Raw genomic sequence first — 22,090 nt, 5'->3', positions numbered from 1 at the left:
ATATATTTCATTTTTTGTCATGTGTCAGGTGTTATGTGCACAAATGTTTAGACAAGTCCGGAGAATTGGACTGAGAGTTTACCCGCAGTTTGCTTTTAACACATGCACAACAAATTGGGAGGTTCCCTACAGAGACACGTTTACAACAGTATCAAATCCTCCACAGTGTGTTGCAGTGAATCGAGCGTGGATCCCCCGCTGTGTTCTCACAGCGAATTCTCCTTATTTTCTATAGACTCTATACTTGAGTGACAGGCAGATAAAGTCTGCCGATAATCCGGAACCTCTCACTCGACATCTGCATTCTTATATGCACGTCCTCTAGAGAAAATATGGAGGATCTATGGAGTTCAGTGCAAGTAGGAGTGTTTGTGGGGGATGTGAGTCTGTTTGCTGTGCTGTTACCAAAGCGAGTGTAGATATCTGTAATGGCCTGGTTCATAGCCATGTCTATGAGACCTCGTCCCAGGCAATAATGTGGCAAGATGAGCAGCATGGCCTTCAGCAGCTGATTTAACTTGTACAGAGCCTAGAAAAAAATAAAAAAATCTGACGTTAATGAATGAGGATGACATGGAAGAAAGATAGATAAACGGGCATTTAGAGACAGAAGAGGCCTGGTCTTACAGTGGTTCTCTCAAAAAGGTCCAGGATGAAGGTGATGGCGCTGCTGTTGATGCCAATGAAGAGGTTGATACATGACAGAGACACATAGGCTGTGCTGGGTATGTCAAACATGTAGGACATGGGGTACATCATGGGAGTCACAGACCAGCTGAAAGAGAGATATCAGAGCAAGAATCAGTAAAACACAATGAATGACACAATCTGATGCAAGACACTGAATGTGAATATATATATATAAGAGACATGAAGTTGGGGACTTCCCCATTTTCTTACCCATAAAGCAAAAGCAAGGCAACAAGCGGCTGGAGGTTGGTTGTTGAGGTGAAGCACTTCTTATCAAAAAAAAGGAAAACTTCCACCACCATCGCTGCACTGATGGAGTAATTCACCTGGAGGAAGACCAGAGTCACAGTCCTTTTCATTCATTACATCCCACTGATACAGCTAACAGAAACCATTGGTCCACATCTGTGCAGGTAAAAGGGTCACTGTACCATGTCCCAGAAGAAGTTGGCCATCCAGTAAACCAGTGGACTGACACCGCTGACAAACTGCAGGTGTTTGGCATGGGTGACCCTTTCCTGGATGAGATAGAGGACAAAGCTTGCCGGGACAAAGGACATGGCGAAGATGACGCAGATGGCCACTACTGCATCCACTGAGGTGGTCAGACTGCAGAGAAAAGGACAAAGAAGGACAGAGTTTCCAAGAGCTAGTGTAACTGAAACAATCATGCTTTTCCAGTACTAACCACTGTGAGCAATGTTTTTGAGAAAATGTATCGAATACAATAAAACTGTTTCTGCACACGTGTCACACCAGGGTCCTTCTCCTCAGGGATTTTCCTGCTAAACACCAGGGAAGTTTCAGGCCTTGAGCTGTAATTGGTTGAGGACTATGATGCTGCTGGTCACTCACACAGTGATCTCAGAGAGTTGCTCTTTGGTGAGGTTCAGTGGGTGGTTGATAGCGGTGATTCCATATTCGTCCAGGGTCGCTCCTTTGGCCAGGTTTGCACGGAGGATGGCGTTGTTGGCTACATTCATGAAAGATACCATGGCGTGCCAGCCCTTATTGTTATACCACACCTGTGGAAAGACAATAGATGATAGAATTGGACAACTGGAGATTTTAATATTTTTTCCATTTCCATACACTACCTGTATACACTCTATTATATTATGTCGTTCAATTCGATTTTAGTGGACGCACCTTGACATTGTTCGGAGTCTCCATGTACCTGAGGAACGTCCCGATGTCCTTCAGTGTTTGTTTAGAGTGTTTGCCCTATGACCAGCAATCCATTACAAATTACACCACAGAAAAAGGTGGTGAACATACACAAAAACAAATAATACACATAAACATAAGCCACACATAATGTTGACTTTTACAGCCATACCCCAGTAACATTGAGCAGTTGTCCCAATTGCGTGGCCACATCTTGTAGGGTCTTTGGCTGCAGCTCTAAAGCAGGAAGCTGCCCTCCGACTGATATACCTCCATACCTGGACACCCCAGAGAAAAGCAGCCTCAAGATAGGTGCATTTGTCCCTTTTTAAATATGTAATACATCATAACAACCACTGGAGGGAGAACTGCGCCACTACATAAAAACATCCATACAGGTACGTAAGGTACTGTATATCCCTACATAGACAATTGGCATTTTGGTACAAATTTAAATTACCTTTGTTCATTCACCCAATACTTGCTCTTCAAGCTGTTAAGAGATCAAGGACAGAGATGGAATCATAATCCTTTCTCTTGTTGAAATAGATTTCAATTAAAAACATAAATTTACATGTGTATCTTTTACTAAAATATCAAATTTGTTAACAATTTCTATACTGTATAATATTGTATCATAAACAGAAAGGCTTATGTTTAGATCTATTAGGTATCTATTTAAATTAAGTTTTTTCAACTTGTGCCATTGAACAAATACCTGGTTCTGATGAGGCTGGGGTATGTCTTCACCAGGTAGTCAGAGATGTTCCTGCCTGTGAGGTCCAGGAGAACGTCTCCTGTTGACTGGATCCTCTAGTGCACAAAATGAGCACTAATCAGATATTTGTGGGAAGCGGGTGAACTCTGATTTTATCTATTTGAATACATGGGAATGGAAGGGATCTACACGTTAAAATATTGTGATCATTTTGAGTAACAGTGATCCAAACGCCTACCTGTGGCGGTGGCAGGCCTCCAGCTCCCTCGGGGCACACAGGCAGCATGGTGAGTTTCTTGGATGTGCTGCACTGACAGTCTGGTGACGGGGTGAGGGAGTTCCATTCTGGACCATCCAGCATTTCTATCAGGGCAGGGTTCACCAGGGTCATCTCCCACTCTGTGGTGATGTTGTTACATGGGAAATCTCTGCCAGGTGGAGAAAGCGAGCCATGTCGTCAAACAAAACACACAGGAGACGGTTGAAAAAATAAAATACATCTGAAGCTGTGGAGGTTACTTACTCCAGTGGTTCATCCACCATGCAGCGAGTCCCAAAGCCAGGCTTGTCCAGCAGCACCTCACCGAAGTACCTCATCTGAGCATCCATAGGTTGCTCATTACTGCATTGAATGGGATAAAGAAAAAACAAGATTAACAAAATTAGATAAATGTTACAAAGAAAAAACATTTAGACTTTTTAGCTAAATTCAATTAAAAGTAAATTACTGATTTAATTAAACCCACTGAAACTCCTTTATGCTCACCTGAAGAAGGTGTACTGTCGTCCATACATCCAGGGACTGAGCGTCAGACTTGGATATTCTCCAAAGGGTGGAACGATCAGAGTGAATGTCAATGCCAGGAAAACAAAACTGGCTGGCAGCACAATCTACCACAAATAGAGACCAGGGTTAAACATTTGATTTAATGAAAAAAGTATTACTTCAGCCAACTTCAGACAACTTTGCGGTCAAAACCAAATCTTTAGGCCGTAACTACTAAATGGAAAAACATATCAACACTTCGACCTAAAACATCAAATGCAGGTGTAATAGATTCTACATAGGATACCTGGGCAAAGAAGTCTTTGAAGGAGCGGGTGGTGTGATGCAGTCTCTTTATCAGCAGAGCGAAGAACTGTTTGATGGTTAGACACAGGCCTCTGACTTGATCCGACCCCCTGCCTGCGCTACCGTCTGAGACTTCACACGGGCCCTGGCCATTGGCATGCAAAGCTCCATCCGCCTCTGCAATACAGAGTAAGGGTCAGGTTGCACAGCCTGACTTTCACTGACAAAGTCAGCAAGTGTGAAGAGGCCAGCCAGGGAGCCAAGCATGTTCGGCGTATGCATTTTAAGCATTGCTCTACCTGCCTATGTGCATATAATTAGGAATCTGTTGTGTGCTACTAGTGCCGAGTGACAGCTCCAGATCTGAACATTTGTTTAAGATAATCCATTTAAGCTGAAGCTCTTTGCAATACACTTTTGCCAAAATGTGCTGTCAGGAATAAAAAAAATTAAATATTTATCTACAAAAAGAGTTTTTGATATTTCTGAACATGTTAAACCCCTATAAGTTCCAGAAAACCATTGTATTTTCACAACAGCAGCATCTGTTCCAAGCTCTAAGCTCTAGGCTGCACGCCACTGTCACCTTGTCGTGGCTCCATATCAACAGCCACTCTGTTTAATCCATAGAGACTAGTTTGACAAATCTGCTGCAATGCTCTCTTGTCTGGGGGAGAGTTAGAGAGTGGAACACAAAGGATGTAATTCACAGGAGGAGAACACAGGGGTAGTAGACATGCAACTACAAAACAAATCAACGTGTTGTGACGCCATTTGTCTTTTCTTTTTACCTTGTAAACATTTCCTGTTGGTTGCCTTCCCATCAGCAGTGACCTTTAGGAATATCTAAAAGAAAAACAGATGCTCTTCTTAATAAAGCTTGATGAAAGAGTGCGCAGTAGCAGTAAAGGTGAAAGTGAGGCAGTGGTGTATGACAGATTGCCTCACTCCTATTGTTTTCTTTTTAAATTGCTGTAGCAATGATAATAAAAATATATATATTTGTACTTTTGCATCCCTTTTTCTAGTGCTATGACCAAAAATGTTTATTTGTAAATGTTAATATTGTTGATTTATCTTCATGCACCTCCTCCAACGATGTGTCCGACACGCCAAAGCTGCTGAGGCCGATGTCCCCCAGAGTTTCCTCCAGCTCTCTGAAGAGGCTGGCGTATGCCCGGGGCTGGAAGTCGCGGTTCGGAAGCAGGTAGGTCAGCTCCTGGCCGATGGCCTCGATCAGATGAGCCTGCGGCACGTGATGGTGGATCAGGGCTGTGATGCTTTTCACGTTACCTGGAGATGAGTGGAATTTGTTGATTATTCATACATTTTCATATGTTCCTACTTGACATGGCATCTGCGAAATTTGACGTTGACTCTACTTTCTTTGCTGCATCTTATTATTATATTTGTTGGTGTTGAAACATCTCAAGGTTCTTCTTGTAACGTCTATCTTGCCTTGCCTTCAAGGCCTTATTGTTGCACTTAAAAGCCAAATAGAGGTGTTTTGTTTTTCAATAGAAACATAGAGGGCACACATGTGACAGAGTACAGTGTGTACTGGGTGTTGCTAGGTGTGTGAAGTTGAACAGCAGGTAGAGAAAGTTGACTGACTGCAATCCAATGCAAACGCACTAGTCATTAACACGAAAACGTGATATTGTTTCATTGTCTCACTTCCTTTACAAAAGAATAGACTTTGAAAGAAAGGGTGACAAACAACTTGGCATGATACACTGATATTTGAGGTCAATCTTACCGTCCATCTGTCTGCCTACAGACTGCGTCTCCACTGTGTTCATTTTGAACTTAGAGCATTTGGAGCATTTACAGTCGCACTCCTCTGTGCAGTCGCAGCTAACCTGGGGGAGAACAGGTTACTTTTTGTATCATCATAGCTCATTCATCATTTTAATATCCCCTTATCACAAGGACTCATTCACAAACAAACTACATTGTTAAAACAATAGTGTTAGTCTGATGTTAAATGTCTTTAATTAAATAATTAGATGTAATGTCCTCTGCCATGAGGATACACCCACTTCAGTAGGGATACATAAGAGTTAATTGTTTTCTTTGGTAATTTACTTATTATACTTAACAAGGGTTTATGGCCAGAATTTGCACTTGGTTTGTCTCTATAAATTAGCCCAGTGAAAGACTGGTGACCTGACCATTGTGTACCGAACTTCTCCCAATGTAAACTGGCTTGGCTTTTCAAGTACTTTGTCATAAATTCCTTCCTACACAGATTTTAATATAATTTACAAATTTCTTGTCATTTTAACCCAAATGCACACAAACATTGCTCACCTTCAGAGCGTCACGTTTCATTCGCCGTACAAGAGTGAGGTAGAACCCGGCGCCAAAGCAGTTCTTGAGGAAGATTGGGGAACCGCAACAGAAGAGGCGACCCTGTGAGATGATGGCCACCCTGTCACTCAGCAGGTCGGCCTCGTCCATGTGGTGGGTGGACATTATCACAGTGCGTCCTGTAAATCAGGAGACAGAGCAGCCCAATGAAGAAGTGAGGAAGAGAGCGACGTTACATAAAGAAAGATGTTTGATGATTCTGTAATGTAAATACTAAAGAAATTATAAAACATAAAATAAAACAGGGAGCAATATATATGGGGCCAAAATTTCCCATTATTATAAATGCAGGGCAGTGTCTAGTTATTGCTTTTATTTGCAGATGACAGATATTTTAACATGAGGACCTCCACTAGCCAGCAGGTATCTTTGTCACCTGCACGGTATTTCAGCAGCAAATCCCAAATGGAGCGTCTGGAGTAGGGGTCCACCCCTGAAGTGGGCTCATCCAGGATCACCACTTTAGCCCCGCCGACAAACGCCAGGGCGACTGACAGCTTCCTCTGCATGCCCCCTGAATCAGAACATTATACAGTACTGATGGTGTGTGTGTGTGTGTGTTTATGTAGGTGTGTAAAAATAATTTGCACAATACATTCATGCGTACACCTGATCTAGACAGACCTGAGAGGTTCTGGGTCAGTTCGTCTCTCTTGTGAGGGAGACCCAGATCCTGCAGCATGTTCTCCACTTCCTCCTCTGCCTCCGCTATTGGACGGCCTTTCAACAGTGAGTAGAACAGGATATGCTCTGCTACTGTCATACTGGCAGACAACAAGAGAACAAGGTGGAAGCATTGACCAGGTTATGACCACATTTGATTTGCAGCGTAGAGGCTATTAATTTGTTTTGTCTTTTTTTTTTACATGTTTTGACGAAATGTGAGGCAAGTCACTTACTGTTGAAAAAGGATGTTGTGTTGGGGACACATTCCCAGAGATAGGCGAATGATATCCATGTCGGTGCGGATGTCCTTGCCATAGATGGTGGCCGTCCCAGAGGTGGGAGGGAACATACCAGTCAAAATAGACCTGGGAAAGAGAAGGAGACACAAAGGGAGACAGGCAGAGAGAGAAGAGAGACATTATTGACAATTTTCTAAACATGGCCATTATTTAGTGTTTAGTACAGTGTCTGTGTGACATACATGGTGGTGGTCTTCCCAGCCCCATTGTGGCCCAGAAAGGCAGTAATCTGGCTCTCGTAAAAACTGATGCTGAGGCCATCCACTGCCGGTATGGAGCTACTGCCAAACACCTTGACCAGGTTCTCGATGCATACCCCCTTCACCAGGTTGGCGGGCTCTGCCTCAAAGAACAGCTGCCCTGCACACACCAAAGAAAAAAGCATACACAGCATCTTACTACTCTATCTGGACTGGACGTGACTACCGCTTCTGGAGAAAAGCACATTTAAATAGATCACAACAGACATACTGTACAGTTCAAGCTAACAAACAAATAAAAATGTATTTATATAGCACCTTTCAAACTAATCAATTGCATTTGTGCTTTACAAGTAATTGACAAACTACATATGCATATATCTCACAAGTGTTAGGGTCAGCAGAGGCTCAGGGTTGAAAAAGTTTGAAAAATCTCAAACAAATAATCATACTATCAACAGCTCATATTTCTTCATACTATTCTTTTCAGAATATAACAAAGGTGTCATTTTATGTCCTGAACATTTTTGCAAGGGCAGGACAGGTTATGATGAGGTTATGTTATTGGAATGCAAATAAAGCAGCTTCCATTACTTATTAACTAAGCAAACTGTGAAGCTAGTGCTTTGTGTATTCACATATGCCAGCAAGTGCAAATACACACAAGGGCATTGAGTTCCCACACAACGAAAATGACAAAGTAGGAACAAGTTCCCAGAAACAAAAGTTACAAATATTTTTCTAACATAAAAGCTATTCTACCATCTTTTTCCTGGTTCTCCTCGCCGTCAGACTGGTTCTCCTTCCCAGGCCTCTCCCGCTGGTGTTCACATGAGTTGGCCTCCTCGTTTGGTTTCTCCTGTTCCTGGATTAGGGTTACCTCCTTTTTCTGCTGCTCTTCTTGCTTCTTGGTCACTAAGTTATCAAAGCCTTTTTTATCCAACTCCCGCTTGTTGATGCCTTAGAGAAAAATGGAAACAAATTTAAATGGACATGCAGTCTGGTATTTTACAAATGTATTACACATTGATTCCATGATGAACCTGAGGGTAAACAGTGAGTGATGCACTAACTTGAGGCTGGAGACACAGTGTTGAGCCAGTAACATGGCAGGAAAGGGAAGTAATATGGACGGCCAATTCCATACTGTCCTGTGAAGGAAAGAGGAAAAGATTTGATCCCTGAGTTTAAATCTTTTCACATGTAAATAACTCATGCATCTTGTATCCTAGAAATAATCTGTAATAATTACAAATATCAGCAAAAGTTGCAACCATCCCTTCATCTGTCTCTAATCCACTGACCGGGGAAGACATTGTCCAGGTACCAGGCCAGCACAGCGTACAGGACAGCGTCCAGGCCCATCATGCAGATGGAGGTGAGGAAGGAGAACTCGTCCCCCTCCAGGGGACTGGTCTGGATGTTGTCCCACTGCAGACCCAGACCCTGTTCTTCGTAGCGTGAGAGGTACTCCGTCCCAAAGCCAAACGCCACTTGGGACAGCAGACTCTGAGGAAGAGGGCATGAGGGTTTGAGACAGATACGGTAATAATGGACTACACTCATTAGATTATTCAATTCAATATCTAGTTTTATGCCTTTAACTCTGTTTTTTATTTCACACCCACCACCAGGATCTTCATGTCTTTTGTGATGCGGTCTTGCCAGGTGAAGAAGAAGATGTGCGGGAGGTAAAGGGCAAAGTAAACGATGCCGCAGCAGGCCGCTGCCAGGTTGGCGTGGTTGAAGAACACGCTGAGGAGGAAGCACTGCATGATGGTCGCAATAGTGAAGGTGAGCAGAAAGAGGAAGAGGAGGATGGGATTGGTGTAATTCAGCACCCTCCCTCCCTGTAGGCCAGACAGAAACCGACAAAGTGATGTTTTTAATTACAGGAGAAAACAAAACAGAAGTGAACTTCATAAATGATTTTGTATATCACTAAATAACTCAAAGTTGATTGGTTTTGGTCAAGTTGTTGATACAGCAGCTAAGCTTGTTAACACCAAATTTCACTGTGAAACAGTTCCTTAAGTCCTAAAACTAAGAAATTGCATGTTGATCTCTACACTATATGCAGATGTATTAAATGTGTTAAATTGTTGCTTTTGGACTGTTTCCTCTTGGATCAAAGCCCTCCTTTTTTGGATTAGCCTACAGTGAATAGCTGGACCAGATATGCTTTACAGGGGATAGACAACCACTGCTAAAATTTCACCGCAAATGTGCAAGTAGAGTGTGGCCCATAGGGATTTGACACCCTTTTTATACTGACCTAAGAATAAAATAAGATTTTAGTTAATACGATTTTAGCCACGCTGGCAGTATATCTCTCAGAAGTTTCACTATAATCTGGTGAATTATTTCAACGCTTACATTTTAACAGATATTCTTGGTTCCCAGGGGATGAACTCAATGTGAATTGTACATCTAGCACCACCATCAGGTCCAAATGTCTGTTTTACCCACTTGTATGGTACAATATGGTACAAGCTAAACTGAGAAGGTATGCATGTTAGTGTTATCACTCTTTGCATTTGAGCTCCGTTCTGCAGCCTCACATTCTCTGACTCTGACCCTGGTCTGAAATCAGTTAATTTAACACACCAGTCTCTGTCTTGTGTCTAAAAGTACCCTTTTAGGCACTTACATGCTGCGTAAAATGCTTCCGACAGATTTGGGGTAAAGTAAATTCATTCACTTTAAATAAGGATAAAAAAATGAAATACAAACCTTTTCAAGGTAATCAATCATCTGTAATCCATGGGGTAATATCATTGCTATACACAAATACACCACTAGAGGTCAGAGCGACACACTTTACTATAATGACAGGAGTTGTGAATTTAACAAGGTAGAAGTATTCCAAATTGACAAGCTCAGTCCTGCAAGGTCACCAACAGACTTCCCATGATGTCATGGTATTCCCAGTTCTTCCATTAATGATTCATAGGGTAAGAATGAAGTCAGTGAGTCACCATCATTAATCATGTCATTCAAGATAAAAGATAGATTTGCAAGAAAACTGGTTGATTTCTTGACATTTATAGCCAGAATATCGACTGTAAACTGTTGTTCACAGCAACAGAGATACGCAGAATAAAGGATTAAGGGGCCTTAGTATTGCAGGTGGATTAAGTTTATAATTTGAAAACTAAATTCCATTACTTTGAAACATTTTTAAATTAAGTTATTTTGAAATGTGCTGGGAAATTGGGGAGCAACATATATACACATTATAGGAGCTGATATACATATACACTACATTATCAGTACATTTTCATTAATGTAATATTTCATTTTTTGTAAATGTTCCTCACCATGATGATGGCAGTAAGGAGAGCAGTGCTGGTGCCCATCATGATGAAGCTGTCAATAAACCAGGTGGACCAGATGACACCGTTGGTGACCCCCGTGGCTTTCAGGGTCTCCTTCAGGCGCAGTTCCTTCTCGAGAACGATACTCTTGACTATCATGGACACAGAGTAGATCCAGGCCAGTACCATGAAGATGGGGAAGCAGCGGTTCAGAGTCAGCATGAAGCTGGATGGACGAGGGGGAGAGGAGATAAAACACAGCAACCAGAATGCATGTTATGACAACCAACAGCTTCGTTACCGTAAAATTCAGTTGTTATGAATTCTGCTATGGCTTTTAAATGTTCTCGAACTGTGTGACCAGTGATCAAGTATTCCACTCACAGATCATCCACATAACATGGGTATGGCATCTGCTGAAGGTAAACACCCAGCGGCAACTCCTTCCCCGTCTGAGTCTTGATGATTCCATGCTCTATTATGTCCTGGAGGTAAGCGAAGCCGCCCCACACATAGCGGAGGTCATCCATAGGATCAGCTCTGGGGCCAGGGTCCCAATACCTGAGCACATACACATTCACGTTTAGTGTCAAAGTCTATCATCATTGTGCTAAACCCATTATTTCCCCTTGACTTTGATTCTAACCTGTCTTTGACCTTGTTGGTGCGCTCCACTGCATCGATGTCCATACGAATCTTGAACTTGACATGAGGCGGGACACTGGTGGTCCAAGGGTACATATTTACAAAGACGAGGCCTGCCCAGAATTTTCTGTCCTCCAACAGGTCCAAGGCCCGATGGGTGACGCTGTCCTCATCACGCAGAGCCACAAACTTATCCAGGATCACACACTGGATGAGGGAGAGGGAACAAGTCAGAGACTGATGTGTTAAATTAACTGATCTCAGACCAGGGTCAATCCAGAGAGTCAGGGGAGGCTCAGCAAAACAGCATTTTGCATGTCGTAAGTGGTGGGGTTAAAAAACATTTAATCCGGTAAAGCAAAGAATTTTGTTTTCTAAACAAATTTCTATAATTGGTGAGTCAAGTATAATGGCACTAAATGCAGCAAGAATGAGTCCCCAGCCATGCTAGTGGGAATGTGAGGCTGCAGAACAGAACTCAAATGCAAAGAGTGATAACACTAACATGCTTTAATAGATGTAGAATTTACATTGGGATTCATCCCCTGGGAACCAGGAACGTAGCAGCTATGCCGCTGGCCTGGCTAATATCGTATTAACTAAAATCTTATTTTATTCTTAGGTCAGTATAAAAAGGGTGTAAAATCCCTATGGGCCACACTCTACTTGCACATTTGCAGTGACATTTTAGCAGTGGTTGTCTATCCCCTGTAAAGCATGTCTGGTCCAGCCATTCACTGTAGGCTAATGCAAATAGGGAGGGCTTTGATCCAAAGGGAAACAGTCCAAAAACAACAATTTAACACTGAGATCCCACGCACAGATACCCACCCAAACCTAAAGCACACACACAACTTGCCGTGCAAACAGAGACATGCATTCAAAATACTGCATTTTACAGACATGGTATAGTCTAAACAACACAACAAATGATTCAAATCTTAAAGGGCCGTACTGTAATTTACCAAAGGCATTCACTTCTGCCCCACTCCGCATGCATGCCACCAACATGCAGCCAACCAGCCGTCAAGCCCACGGTCATTGTTGTTGCTCTATAAAGGATGGTGGATCGAGTGGCAGCTGTATCTAATCGGCCTCAATCGTTCCCACTCTCCCTGTCACACTCAAGTGCTGTAAGCTTCAACGTGGACAAAAACAAAGAGCACCAGCCATCCACCCAGCCATGCCCCCAGGTGCCCCCAGTGTCACCCCCCAGAGCGATAGGCCTCTCATTCAGATTAGCCCCCGCAGTGAAACGGGTGATTTTAACTTGTTGTTTCAAATTAACTGGCCCACTCTAAATGTGAAGGGACTTCACGGGAGAAGGTATGTGATTTGTTTTTCCGTTTTTTTTTTTTAAACCCTCCACTCCATCAGCAGTAAACAAAAGCGACTCGACAGCTAGGGTTTCTGTGGCTCTCGCCCACCAGGGTGGATTTCCATGTCTCTGGACAGGGAGACAAATTGCAGAGCGCAGAGCTGACATCAAGAGTGCTATTGCATACTTGGTATCGAAATCAACAAGTGACAATACCTGTGCCTAACTGGATTATTTCGTGAATAGACCTGCCCTAGAGCTTGACATTTAATGTCGAGTGAAATGGGCAAAAACAGTCCACATTCTTTCTGTCCAACCTTATCCTGACACCTTATATACACCTGGATATTTAGAGCCCTCTTTGACAATTCAACAAAATTTGGTACGCTGGTACATACACTCAGCCATTACACTACCATCACAAGGCAGGTTGGGTCCATGAATTCTTGCTGCTGACACTAAAGTCTAAACCAACCATCAACAGCCCCGACGGGAATCCATACCGACCAGGCAGCGTGTTTCTAGTCTCTAACTGTCCTGGCATGTTCTTCTATCGCTACAGACCATCCATTCAGATGCTTTTCACATTGCCAAAGCTGTAGAGTGGTTATCTGAGCTACTGAATATTTGTGTCCTCACCGACCTGCTTCACACTAGGTGTAATTTTTGGTTTTTGGCTCCAATCAACATTAAGAAATTGAGAGATCCTAGGAGATCTGCAGTGACTGAAATACTCAAACCAGCTCATCTGACACTAGTAATCCTGTCACAGTCAAAGCCACCTATTTTTTATCATTCTGATGTTGAGCTTTTACAAAAGCTACTGATCTGTATTTGCATTATTTTATTTACTAAACTGCTGCCAAACATGGCTGATTCCCATATCGCCTGAATAATCAGGTTAATAGATATTACTAATAATGTACACGATGACTGTATTTCCCAAATTCCAGCCTGTATTTACGAAGCAAAAACATTTTGCACAAAATGGCATGTCCTGCACACACAAAGTCTCTGTGTTTCTAGTAATGTCCACTCACATCCCCATATTGGTTGAGCATCCGAATGACACGGTCAGTGAGATTGAAGATGTGTCTCCAGTCAAAATCAGGCAGGTCCTCTGGGCGGTCCTCTGGTGGGCCGTTGTACAGGAAGTTGAGTATGTGCTTGGAGGAGAAGGGCGCCTCCTCAAGATTTCTGTCAATGAAATCCATTACTGATGGATTACAGATGGAGTCCTGAAACAAAAAGAAGCAGGAGAATCACCTTTATCAAGGAAAAGTTCCATGTTGATGAGACACATGGAAGATCACAGTAACTTTTCATACAAAGTAATCTAAGTAGTAAAAAACATGACAGAAAGCAATAGTGATTAATTAAATTAAAAAAGTAATCAAAATGATGATAATACTAATAGGTTTGTTTAGGGATGAGTGGTCCTCCAAGTATTGATTTGTCCTATATTTATTTATTCTATCAGATAAAAAAATTGAAAGGGCTGATAGCGAAGTTTAATTAAAGGTAAAGGAGATTGTTACAAACAGGGTGATGAATAAAAAAATTAAAAGATGGCATATTTTGCAAAGATAAGGAAAAATTGACCAAAATGATCGATGAGAAAAATATCAGGAGAGTTGTTGAATGGCAACATGGAGTACAAAGCCTGATCATATCTGCTGAATTTGGCATAGAAAGGCTGGTATGTAGGGGTCATTTTATACCTAAATTTAAGTTAAAGTGATTTAAATGCTGTGATTTGGCATGATATCTTGTGTTTATTTTCACAAACTATTCCAATATTGAACAGAAAGTTTCTACAATTCAGGCAACTGGATAGATAAACCAACCCTTTCCCCTCCGGAGTACTGTTTAATTCTACGATGACACACTACGAAGATTGTCATACCCGAATCATCTTGACTTGGATTCCATCTTGGAAAAAAGCCCAAATCTGAGGAGCGACTTCCTCCCACGCCTTCCCCATTGTCCTGAGCCTCTCCAGCTCCTCAAATGTAGTGTTAGCCTGCAGGAGAGATTCCATGTGTGCATGTGTGCGTGTGAGTGTGTGCGTGTGCGTGTGTGTGTGTTTGTGTGTGAAAGGAAAGAACAGGAAAGTATTATCAAAAACAAACTTTAACCCACAACTGTTCTCACAAGTGTCCTTGCTTGGGTGCACAACAGTTGCAAATACACATAGATAAAATGAACATCAAACTCACACATGTATACACGTGCATATGTGTACACAACACTCTCAAACTCAAACACACACACACACTGTCACTGTTCCTCTAATCTCCCGCTACATACCATTCCCACATTAAAGTCTCTGTGAAAACAGGCTTTTGAAAAGACAACACACACATTCTCACACAAAGAATTCCCGCGGGCCTGTTCAGATAACCAGCAACAGTGCAACAAATGCAACCTGTGCCAAATCGTCAAATATTTACTGCACGCTTATCGTTAAAACCCTGGATGTATGCGGGTACAGTGCTTTGTGTGGCAAATACCAATCACTGGCTGGTTCAGTATTCAGTCATGTGCAGTGGGGGATGAAAGCGCTCAAGAGTACACCCAATTAAACGCCTCTTGTGTGTGTCTGATTTTGGGTGACAATGGGGACAATGGAGCCGGAGTGATAATGGAGGCCGTTGGTGACAACTGGCCGAACGCATTCAGCCTGTCCAGTGAATCTCAGTAAGGTTCCCACAAGTGAGCACTTCCTCATTCCCCCGGGGCAGTTTAAAATAGCAGGGGAAAAAAGAAGAAGGAGGAGGGCTGGGCAGGGTGGAGGGGGGGCTGTCTGAAGATCTCGCGGCTTCGGCTAAGATGTGGGATGTTCTTTGCATATGCTCACATACACTTAAGTAAAAAACTGCATTGAAACAAAGTGAGTCACTTCAACAACATGGGCCACACTCTACTTGCACATTTGCAGTGACATTAGCAGTGGTTGTCTATCCCCTGTAAAGCATGTCTGGTCCAGCCATTCACTGTAGGCTAATGCAAATAGGGAGGGCTTTGATCCAAAGGGAAACAGTCCAAAAACAAAAATTTAACACTGAGATCCCACGCACAGATACCCATCCAAAGCACACACACAACTTGCCCAGCAAACATAGACATGCATTCAAAATACTGCATTTTACAGACATGGTATAGTCTAAACAAACACAACAAATGATTCAAATCTTAAAGGGCCGTCCTGTAATTTACCCAAGGCATTCACTAGTGCCCCACTCTGCATGCATGCCACCAACATGCAATGATGCAATGATGCTGCACTTGTTGTGTTATACTAATGTGTCAAACCATGTGAGTATTGTAACAGCACAGTGAAGCCCAGGATACTCGACATGAACACAATGCAACTCCATTAAAACCAGAATGGCACTCAGTAGAGCGCATTCCTCATGCCAAGGCCCAACAGTCCCCTAATGAAAACTCATATAATATCACCAGATAACAGATGGACAGACACAGACAAACACAGACGCATAACCTCTCTTGTCGAGCAAATAATCTGTGTGACATCCTGATGTCGAGCAAATAATCTGTGTGACATCCTGGTCATGAAAAGTGACTAGGTCTTGATTACCAGGTAACTCCTTAGTTATCACAGAGGACTTTCATATTTCCATATTCGATTAAGTGCTGGACAACAGCACAAATAAGAATGTTCAGTTGAAGCAATAAAGTCTACTGTATCTTACAGTAAAATTACCTCAAAATGTACTCTGGTTATCCCTTATTGAAAATCTTAAAATTTAAAACTCAAATATCAAGCTTGATGATTCATTGCAGAACTAAATGTCCTGTTGTAAATTCCTTGTCCTACCAGTGTTTGTGAAGAGTAAGGAAATACAGCAAATAGCTGTAAAGCGGAAGGATGCAGATAAGATACTACTTTACTTTACACAAGAGTGGCCACATAAGGCATAACAACATATTTTTAAAGCCTCTTTGAGGTTCTCATGAAATACACTATGCATGAAAGTGTCAAGAGGAAGACGACAAATGACCTGTTTAGGTTATATTTTTGTTCTTGTAATGCAAAGTAATGGATTAACCCCCTAGTTCATTACTTTCTTGGTGCAATTAAGATCCCAATCTACGGGAAGAGGAAAACAAAGAGGGCATTAAAGGTCAGGAAGGAGGAAGTACAAGTATGTGTGTTCCTTTGTGTGCGTGATCACACGTCTATAAGGACAGACCCTTGCTGCTTACATAACACTGAAAAAGCCATGGCGCCACTGGACTGTGTGGTAGTCACCACAGTTGATCGGCTTGTGCTCTTCCATTGCAACCAAGCCATCCATGACTGCTGCCCCCCTGAAGGCTTTGACCGACTCGTATCTACATCTAGATACAAAGGGCTGGACATGACATGAGGAAAGCTGATCCTCTTTTGAGGGGAAATGCTTTGTTCCCTGCAGTATGGCTTGCATGTTCTAACGATAGGGATGTCATGGAGTTGCAGGGAAGTGGTGATCTCTATAATATTATTTTTTTATTTTCTTAAACGGATTTCGTTATCCCTCCATTTTTAGATGGTGATTTTGACCTGATAATCCACATTCTTATAACCCGCTTATATTCACTTAAGCTGCAAAAGCAAAACAAAAAAACAGTAATGCACAACACCTGTCTCAAAACATTCCCCCAGAGATTCGTACAGGATTTAGCAAGTTCTTCCACTTGCTGGATAAAACCCCTCTTTGTTATAGTTCAATCAACAATAGGCAGAGTCCTGGCCAAGTGGTTCAACCTGTGTTGCTCTGCAGAACGTGGTATTAGCAGGATTATGTTATTTTGATTTCCACTATATCAAATATTCATTAAACCATGCTACTATACTTCATAGGTTGCAGGTAAATGCTTTCATCAATGTGTGCTGCTTACATTTCGTATGATCTGTCTGACAGCGGGCGAGTCAGGGGCATACAGTATCTGTCCCATCAGCATGGGCTTCACAGAGTTCCACACAATCCTGGTGGCAGGATTGGACTCTAGCTCTTTCATCAGATCATTGCAGAAAGGAGCTTGAGGGAGAGATTGAACATTAAAAAACATATACAAATACAACAAACACTACTATCCGAAAAGGCTAAATGCCAGATAAGACTGGATGAAATGTGTTGGAGATGAAACAAATCCAGGAATTATAAACCTGAAAATGTCCTATGTCCTCTCAATGGTCTGTACTCACTGGTGCTGTTGTCATATGTGTAGTGACCCTGTGCCATACTGCTGCTGATACCCAGGAAGGCCTTGTAGTTATTGTCCTCATACCAGTTAAAGGAGGTCACTCTGGAGAAAGCCCCCTCCGTGTAGCCACATACCAGGCGGGAGGCAGCGGCCATCACCTCCCTGAAGGACAGATTGTTCTGGAAGAGGGGAGACATGACCTGGAAAAGCTCCCTGGTGCTGCTCCTCTGAAACAACTGTGGAGAGGAAAACAGCGCTGGTGAACATAGCGGGGAACTTTTAGATGACAGGCCACAGTTCTGTTTGGTAAGAGACATGTCCTTGTGTGGATTTACACTTCCAGAACCTGCTGCCCTGCTAGCCTCTGTCAGTACACAATGAGAAAAACCTTTCGACATATCGGACATTTAATATTTACAAATGAGAAAAATAAGGTGATACAAGGAAAATGTGGATTTACATGTTTAAGAAAACTGTAATATTTATAAACCTGTGTCTTATTTTCACCTGTTTTGGGGTAGAGATATGATGTGAGAAATGGTGTAAATAATATTTTCCAATCCGTCCATTACAGAGCAGCAACAATATACCCAAACAACCATGAGACATCTGCTGCATGTGTAAAATGGGGCAATGGTCCATATCAAAGTACAGCCACTTAAGTGTTTGTATTTGCCAGGTTCAGGTTATGATATGAGTCTGACAATGTGATTCTAGGATTCCTTTTTGTTATGGGGTAAGATCCATTTGTTTAACCAGAAACCACTTATATTTTGCCACCAGACAACATACACATTTTACGTTGCATAAGACATAACTTACTGGTTCACTGTTGCCCTGACTGGTTAGTAAGTTTGTTGTGCCTTTATTTGCATAAAGGATCCATTGAAAGTCACGAAATTTAAGAAAAACTGAATTTAAAGAGTTTTAACTTTATCAATCATTTACAACTCAAAATGAAATAACATGTAGAACAGCCATATTTAGTACAGCTACCAGAGTTCTCACAATCTATATTGTCCAGGTAAACTTAAGGATCCCATTTTAAGAGTTGAGAAATTCCTTAAGCCAAACAAACCACATACAACTATATCTGAAAAAGTACCAAGCTTTTTTCCAAGACAACAATGCTCTGCTAGCAACCAGTCATAGATTTTTTCTTGTCATCTTCCAAAAGTCACATCTGATTTTATACTGTATAACGTGAGGTATGACCGGGTGGCTCACGTCATCTGTCCCGATGACAGAGACAAGTGTCTCGCCAACAGGATGTCAGACTGCCAGCGACATTAAATGTCCCATGGAAACATCCACAACAAACAAAGCAGAATTACTACTCATCCACCCGGTGTTAAAATTGAAGGTAAGCCACAAATTACACAGGTAACTGCACAAATACAAACCTACACTGTAAAAATCCCTTCACACAAGTGAACACATGGTCGCACTGATGTTTGTTATCCAAAATAAATAATGGGCAAAGCCTTAATGTCAGTGAGAGACATATAGACAGATAAACAGATCATTCAGTCACCGCTTGTGTTCTTTTCATTAACCTCAATGTCTTGAGTTTTCACCTGTACGTGCGGCCTACTGTTTATTTCCATTGGGATGGTCCCACAATAATGATGTATCTGTTTTTTAGGCTAAATTGGCCTGTGCTGGATTTAGCCTTCCTCATACTTAGTGAATGATATCCCCCCGCTGTCTGTGTTTGCCTAAAAACTCTCGAGCGACAGGAAGCAACTGTTTCCTGATAGCTAAAATTAGTCGGGTAGTGAACTTTTCAATGGAGCAGCACTGGGGCCGGTACGGTTCGCGTCTTACCTCGTGTAGTTTGTCAGAAACAGCAGAGATGACCCCCACCCAGAAGTGAATGTCAATGCCTTCAGAGTGGTTGTCCAGAACAAGAGGAAGCTAAAGAGAGACATTTATAAGTTTAATGTGAATACTACCACTCATATTCACATTTTCCTTTAGATAGTGACCATTTCTAAACTTTCTTCCTGACACAAAGCTGTTATTAATGCCTCAACTCACTGGGGTCACTTTGTTTTGAACAGAGACAAGGAGCTGATACAGGCCCTTCATAACACCCAATATGCAACGTGAAGAGGTAACATGATAAAGCTGAAGGTATTTTTATGAGTAGTATTCTCAAATTTAGGTTTGCTGTTGTTTTGGGAATAAAGAATCATCTACAGTTTGTTCTGAAGGCAACTTTGCTCTGGTAAATTCCTGTCTGTCCCCTGCAGTATAACAATCTAAGTCATGGTCTTGTTTTCTTTGTTTGTTGCTATTGAAACATTAAATTGTTATCATTGTCAAAGCAATTTTATAATAAACACTAAAATGGCACTCAGTAGAGTTCATACATCTCACAGTCCCCTCGTGAAACAAAATTCACTAGATCCAGATTTTTTGTTTGCAACTACACCATATGGCACACACTTAAAACATCGGTCCCTATAATGTAATGCCTGATTGAATTATTGTTAGTATGCTTAATAACGCCATCTCAAAATCCTGGATTGGCCTCCTGATCCAGATCGGCATAAAGAATACTGACTGACAGACAAATGGTGATAGAAACATAACCTCTTCTGCCATGGTAAAAAATATGGAGAATTTAATGATATAGTATGAAGTGCCCTATTAGGCATGTTTTGGTATATTCAATATGTTTCCATGATATCTGCTGAGCACTGCTTTCTCTTGAGGATCTGCTAAGGGATCTTCCAGCCTGCAAACAACACAATAGGCACAATAATCAGGAAGCAGCACACGGCCAAGACACAGAGCTGCCAGAGAAGACATCCTTCCTGTTTGACATGTCTCCTTATCCGTATGTGTGTGCGAGAGATCTACAGAGGAACAATGTGTGTGTGTGGTTTTCTTGTTACTTCACAGATAGACAGAGAAGAAAACAAAAAGTAAATACACTTTGCCTGGGATTGTGCCTGGACAGAGATGAGGCAAAGGGCAGCCATTGTTGCCGGCTGTCTCGCTGTGGCCCGTGTTTACTCTCGGTGCCCAGTGATTACTGGTGAGAGGTGTCTCCTTGCTAATCGAATTACATAAAGAGGCCAAGACTGTCTGCCCGGCTAATGCTGAAGGGCTGCCTCAAGTTCTCGCTACTATTTGAAGAAGCACGTAGACAGCCTCGGAGCGCTGTCTTAATATAGTTGTATAAACTGTAAATGAGGCCCTGTTTTTATATTATAAAGAAGAGCATTTCCACAACTTCAATATGTAAAAAGAAAAATTGAAAAAATTACTCTGAAACTGCATAAAAGTTTAAATCGTATATGTATTTTCTTATTTGTAGTTACAGATAATGGATGCATATTGCTATTACAATTGACTTATATTGTCTATACTCCACAATGTGATTTTTATAACTTAATTATCTCATCCCATTTTAATAATTGCGCCTATAACTTCTCTTTCATGCTAATCTGTAATCTTGCTGTGATCTGAGGCCAAGCATGATATTGTGTGTAAAGACATTAAAGGGCAAATCTTAATTTTGTTTCCCTATGGAGCAGTTACATCATTAATGAACTTGACAACTAGATTAATGACTTTCATCAGACACACGCTGTCCCCCGAAAAGTTTAACACTTAAACAAAAAGGTGAAAAAGGCAACCATCCTGCCAAATCCCATAAAGCCTCATGCCAGCACATCCTTAATGCATTCAGCCAGCACTTGGATCGACCTAATGTAACTGACCCCTTCAGTAATAAAATAAGTTAATAAAAAAGGCAACATCCAAAATTGGACCTAATACAGCCCTACAGGCCTCCCCTGTTCATAAATTCATTGGATAACTCTAACTCATATGTATGCATATCACAAATGCATGAGCTTTGTATTGTCACTGAATAGCTACATCGTGCCAAGGGAAAGATTATTGGCATGAGCAGTGTGTAATTATAGAGATACAAGTCTTACTATGGCAGAGTTTTGATAGATTAGTTAGGGGCTATGTTAATTTAAAAAAAAAAAAAACATTATTTGAAAAGGAATTGTTTAAGATGATAGTCATCTGAGGAAGTTTATCAAAAACAGCATTTTGTCCAAGTCCATAGCTGTGTACCTTTGCAAAGATCAACAGTTTCAATCCTATACAACTAATGTTATTATCAGCAGTCTAAATCCCAGGACAAACAAGCACTGACCAGCCGGAAGAGCTTGAAAAAGTCCACATTGCCGTAGAACTTGTCCTCGATGATCTGCAGCCGCTGCGGGGTCAGGATGCACATGGCGTTGCGAACAGCGGTGAGTCCCCGATGACTGGGGAAAATAAGGAAGCGCTCCAGCAGGTTCAAGTTGCAGGCGATATCTTTTAAATGCAAGTCTGGGACACCAGAGGCAAACTGGAAAAAGGGTGGAAATGTAGGTTACAGGAA

General features: G+C 41.8%; 1 protein-coding gene across 1 annotated transcript in view; it reads right to left on the bottom strand.

Moving 5' to 3' along the window:
- LOC133932657 (retinal-specific phospholipid-transporting ATPase ABCA4-like) overlaps nt 1-22,090 on the bottom strand; it is a 31,471-nt gene that overhangs the window by 4,026 nt on the left and 5,355 nt on the right. The window contains exons 7-41 of the mRNA XM_062379433.1: nt 21,860-22,057; nt 19,504-19,593; nt 17,678-17,912; nt 17,371-17,510; nt 14,372-14,488; nt 13,506-13,703; nt 11,149-11,354; nt 10,887-11,063; nt 10,506-10,728; nt 8,814-9,035; nt 8,490-8,694; nt 8,259-8,336; nt 7,948-8,145; nt 7,168-7,345; nt 6,920-7,051; nt 6,645-6,784; nt 6,397-6,534; nt 5,961-6,139; nt 5,407-5,509; nt 4,735-4,940; nt 4,439-4,493; nt 4,234-4,314; nt 3,649-3,824; nt 3,342-3,466; nt 3,099-3,197; nt 2,814-3,003; nt 2,576-2,670; nt 2,318-2,350; nt 2,030-2,135; nt 1,840-1,914; nt 1,546-1,715; nt 1,122-1,299; nt 901-1,016; nt 628-775; nt 406-529 (exon numbers count right to left, since the gene is read on the bottom strand). Of these exons, the coding sequence (XP_062235417.1) occupies nt 406-529; nt 628-775; nt 901-1,016; nt 1,122-1,299; nt 1,546-1,715; nt 1,840-1,914; nt 2,030-2,135; nt 2,318-2,350; nt 2,576-2,670; nt 2,814-3,003; nt 3,099-3,197; nt 3,342-3,466; nt 3,649-3,824; nt 4,234-4,314; nt 4,439-4,493; nt 4,735-4,940; nt 5,407-5,509; nt 5,961-6,139; nt 6,397-6,534; nt 6,645-6,784; nt 6,920-7,051; nt 7,168-7,345; nt 7,948-8,145; nt 8,259-8,336; nt 8,490-8,694; nt 8,814-9,035; nt 10,506-10,728; nt 10,887-11,063; nt 11,149-11,354; nt 13,506-13,703; nt 14,372-14,488; nt 17,371-17,510; nt 17,678-17,912; nt 19,504-19,593; nt 21,860-22,057 (5,134 nt within the window). The remainder of the gene's footprint in view (nt 1-405; nt 530-627; nt 776-900; nt 1,017-1,121; nt 1,300-1,545; nt 1,716-1,839; nt 1,915-2,029; nt 2,136-2,317; nt 2,351-2,575; nt 2,671-2,813; nt 3,004-3,098; nt 3,198-3,341; nt 3,467-3,648; nt 3,825-4,233; nt 4,315-4,438; nt 4,494-4,734; nt 4,941-5,406; nt 5,510-5,960; nt 6,140-6,396; nt 6,535-6,644; nt 6,785-6,919; nt 7,052-7,167; nt 7,346-7,947; nt 8,146-8,258; nt 8,337-8,489; nt 8,695-8,813; nt 9,036-10,505; nt 10,729-10,886; nt 11,064-11,148; nt 11,355-13,505; nt 13,704-14,371; nt 14,489-17,370; nt 17,511-17,677; nt 17,913-19,503; nt 19,594-21,859; nt 22,058-22,090) is intronic.

This window comes from Platichthys flesus, chromosome 21 (assembly GCF_949316205.1).
Source record: "Platichthys flesus chromosome 21, fPlaFle2.1, whole genome shotgun sequence".
Taxonomy (NCBI): Eukaryota; Metazoa; Chordata; class Actinopteri; order Pleuronectiformes; family Pleuronectidae; genus Platichthys; species Platichthys flesus.
Note: the sequence above shows the minus strand (reverse complement) of the source record. Positions and strands in the feature narration are given on the sequence as shown.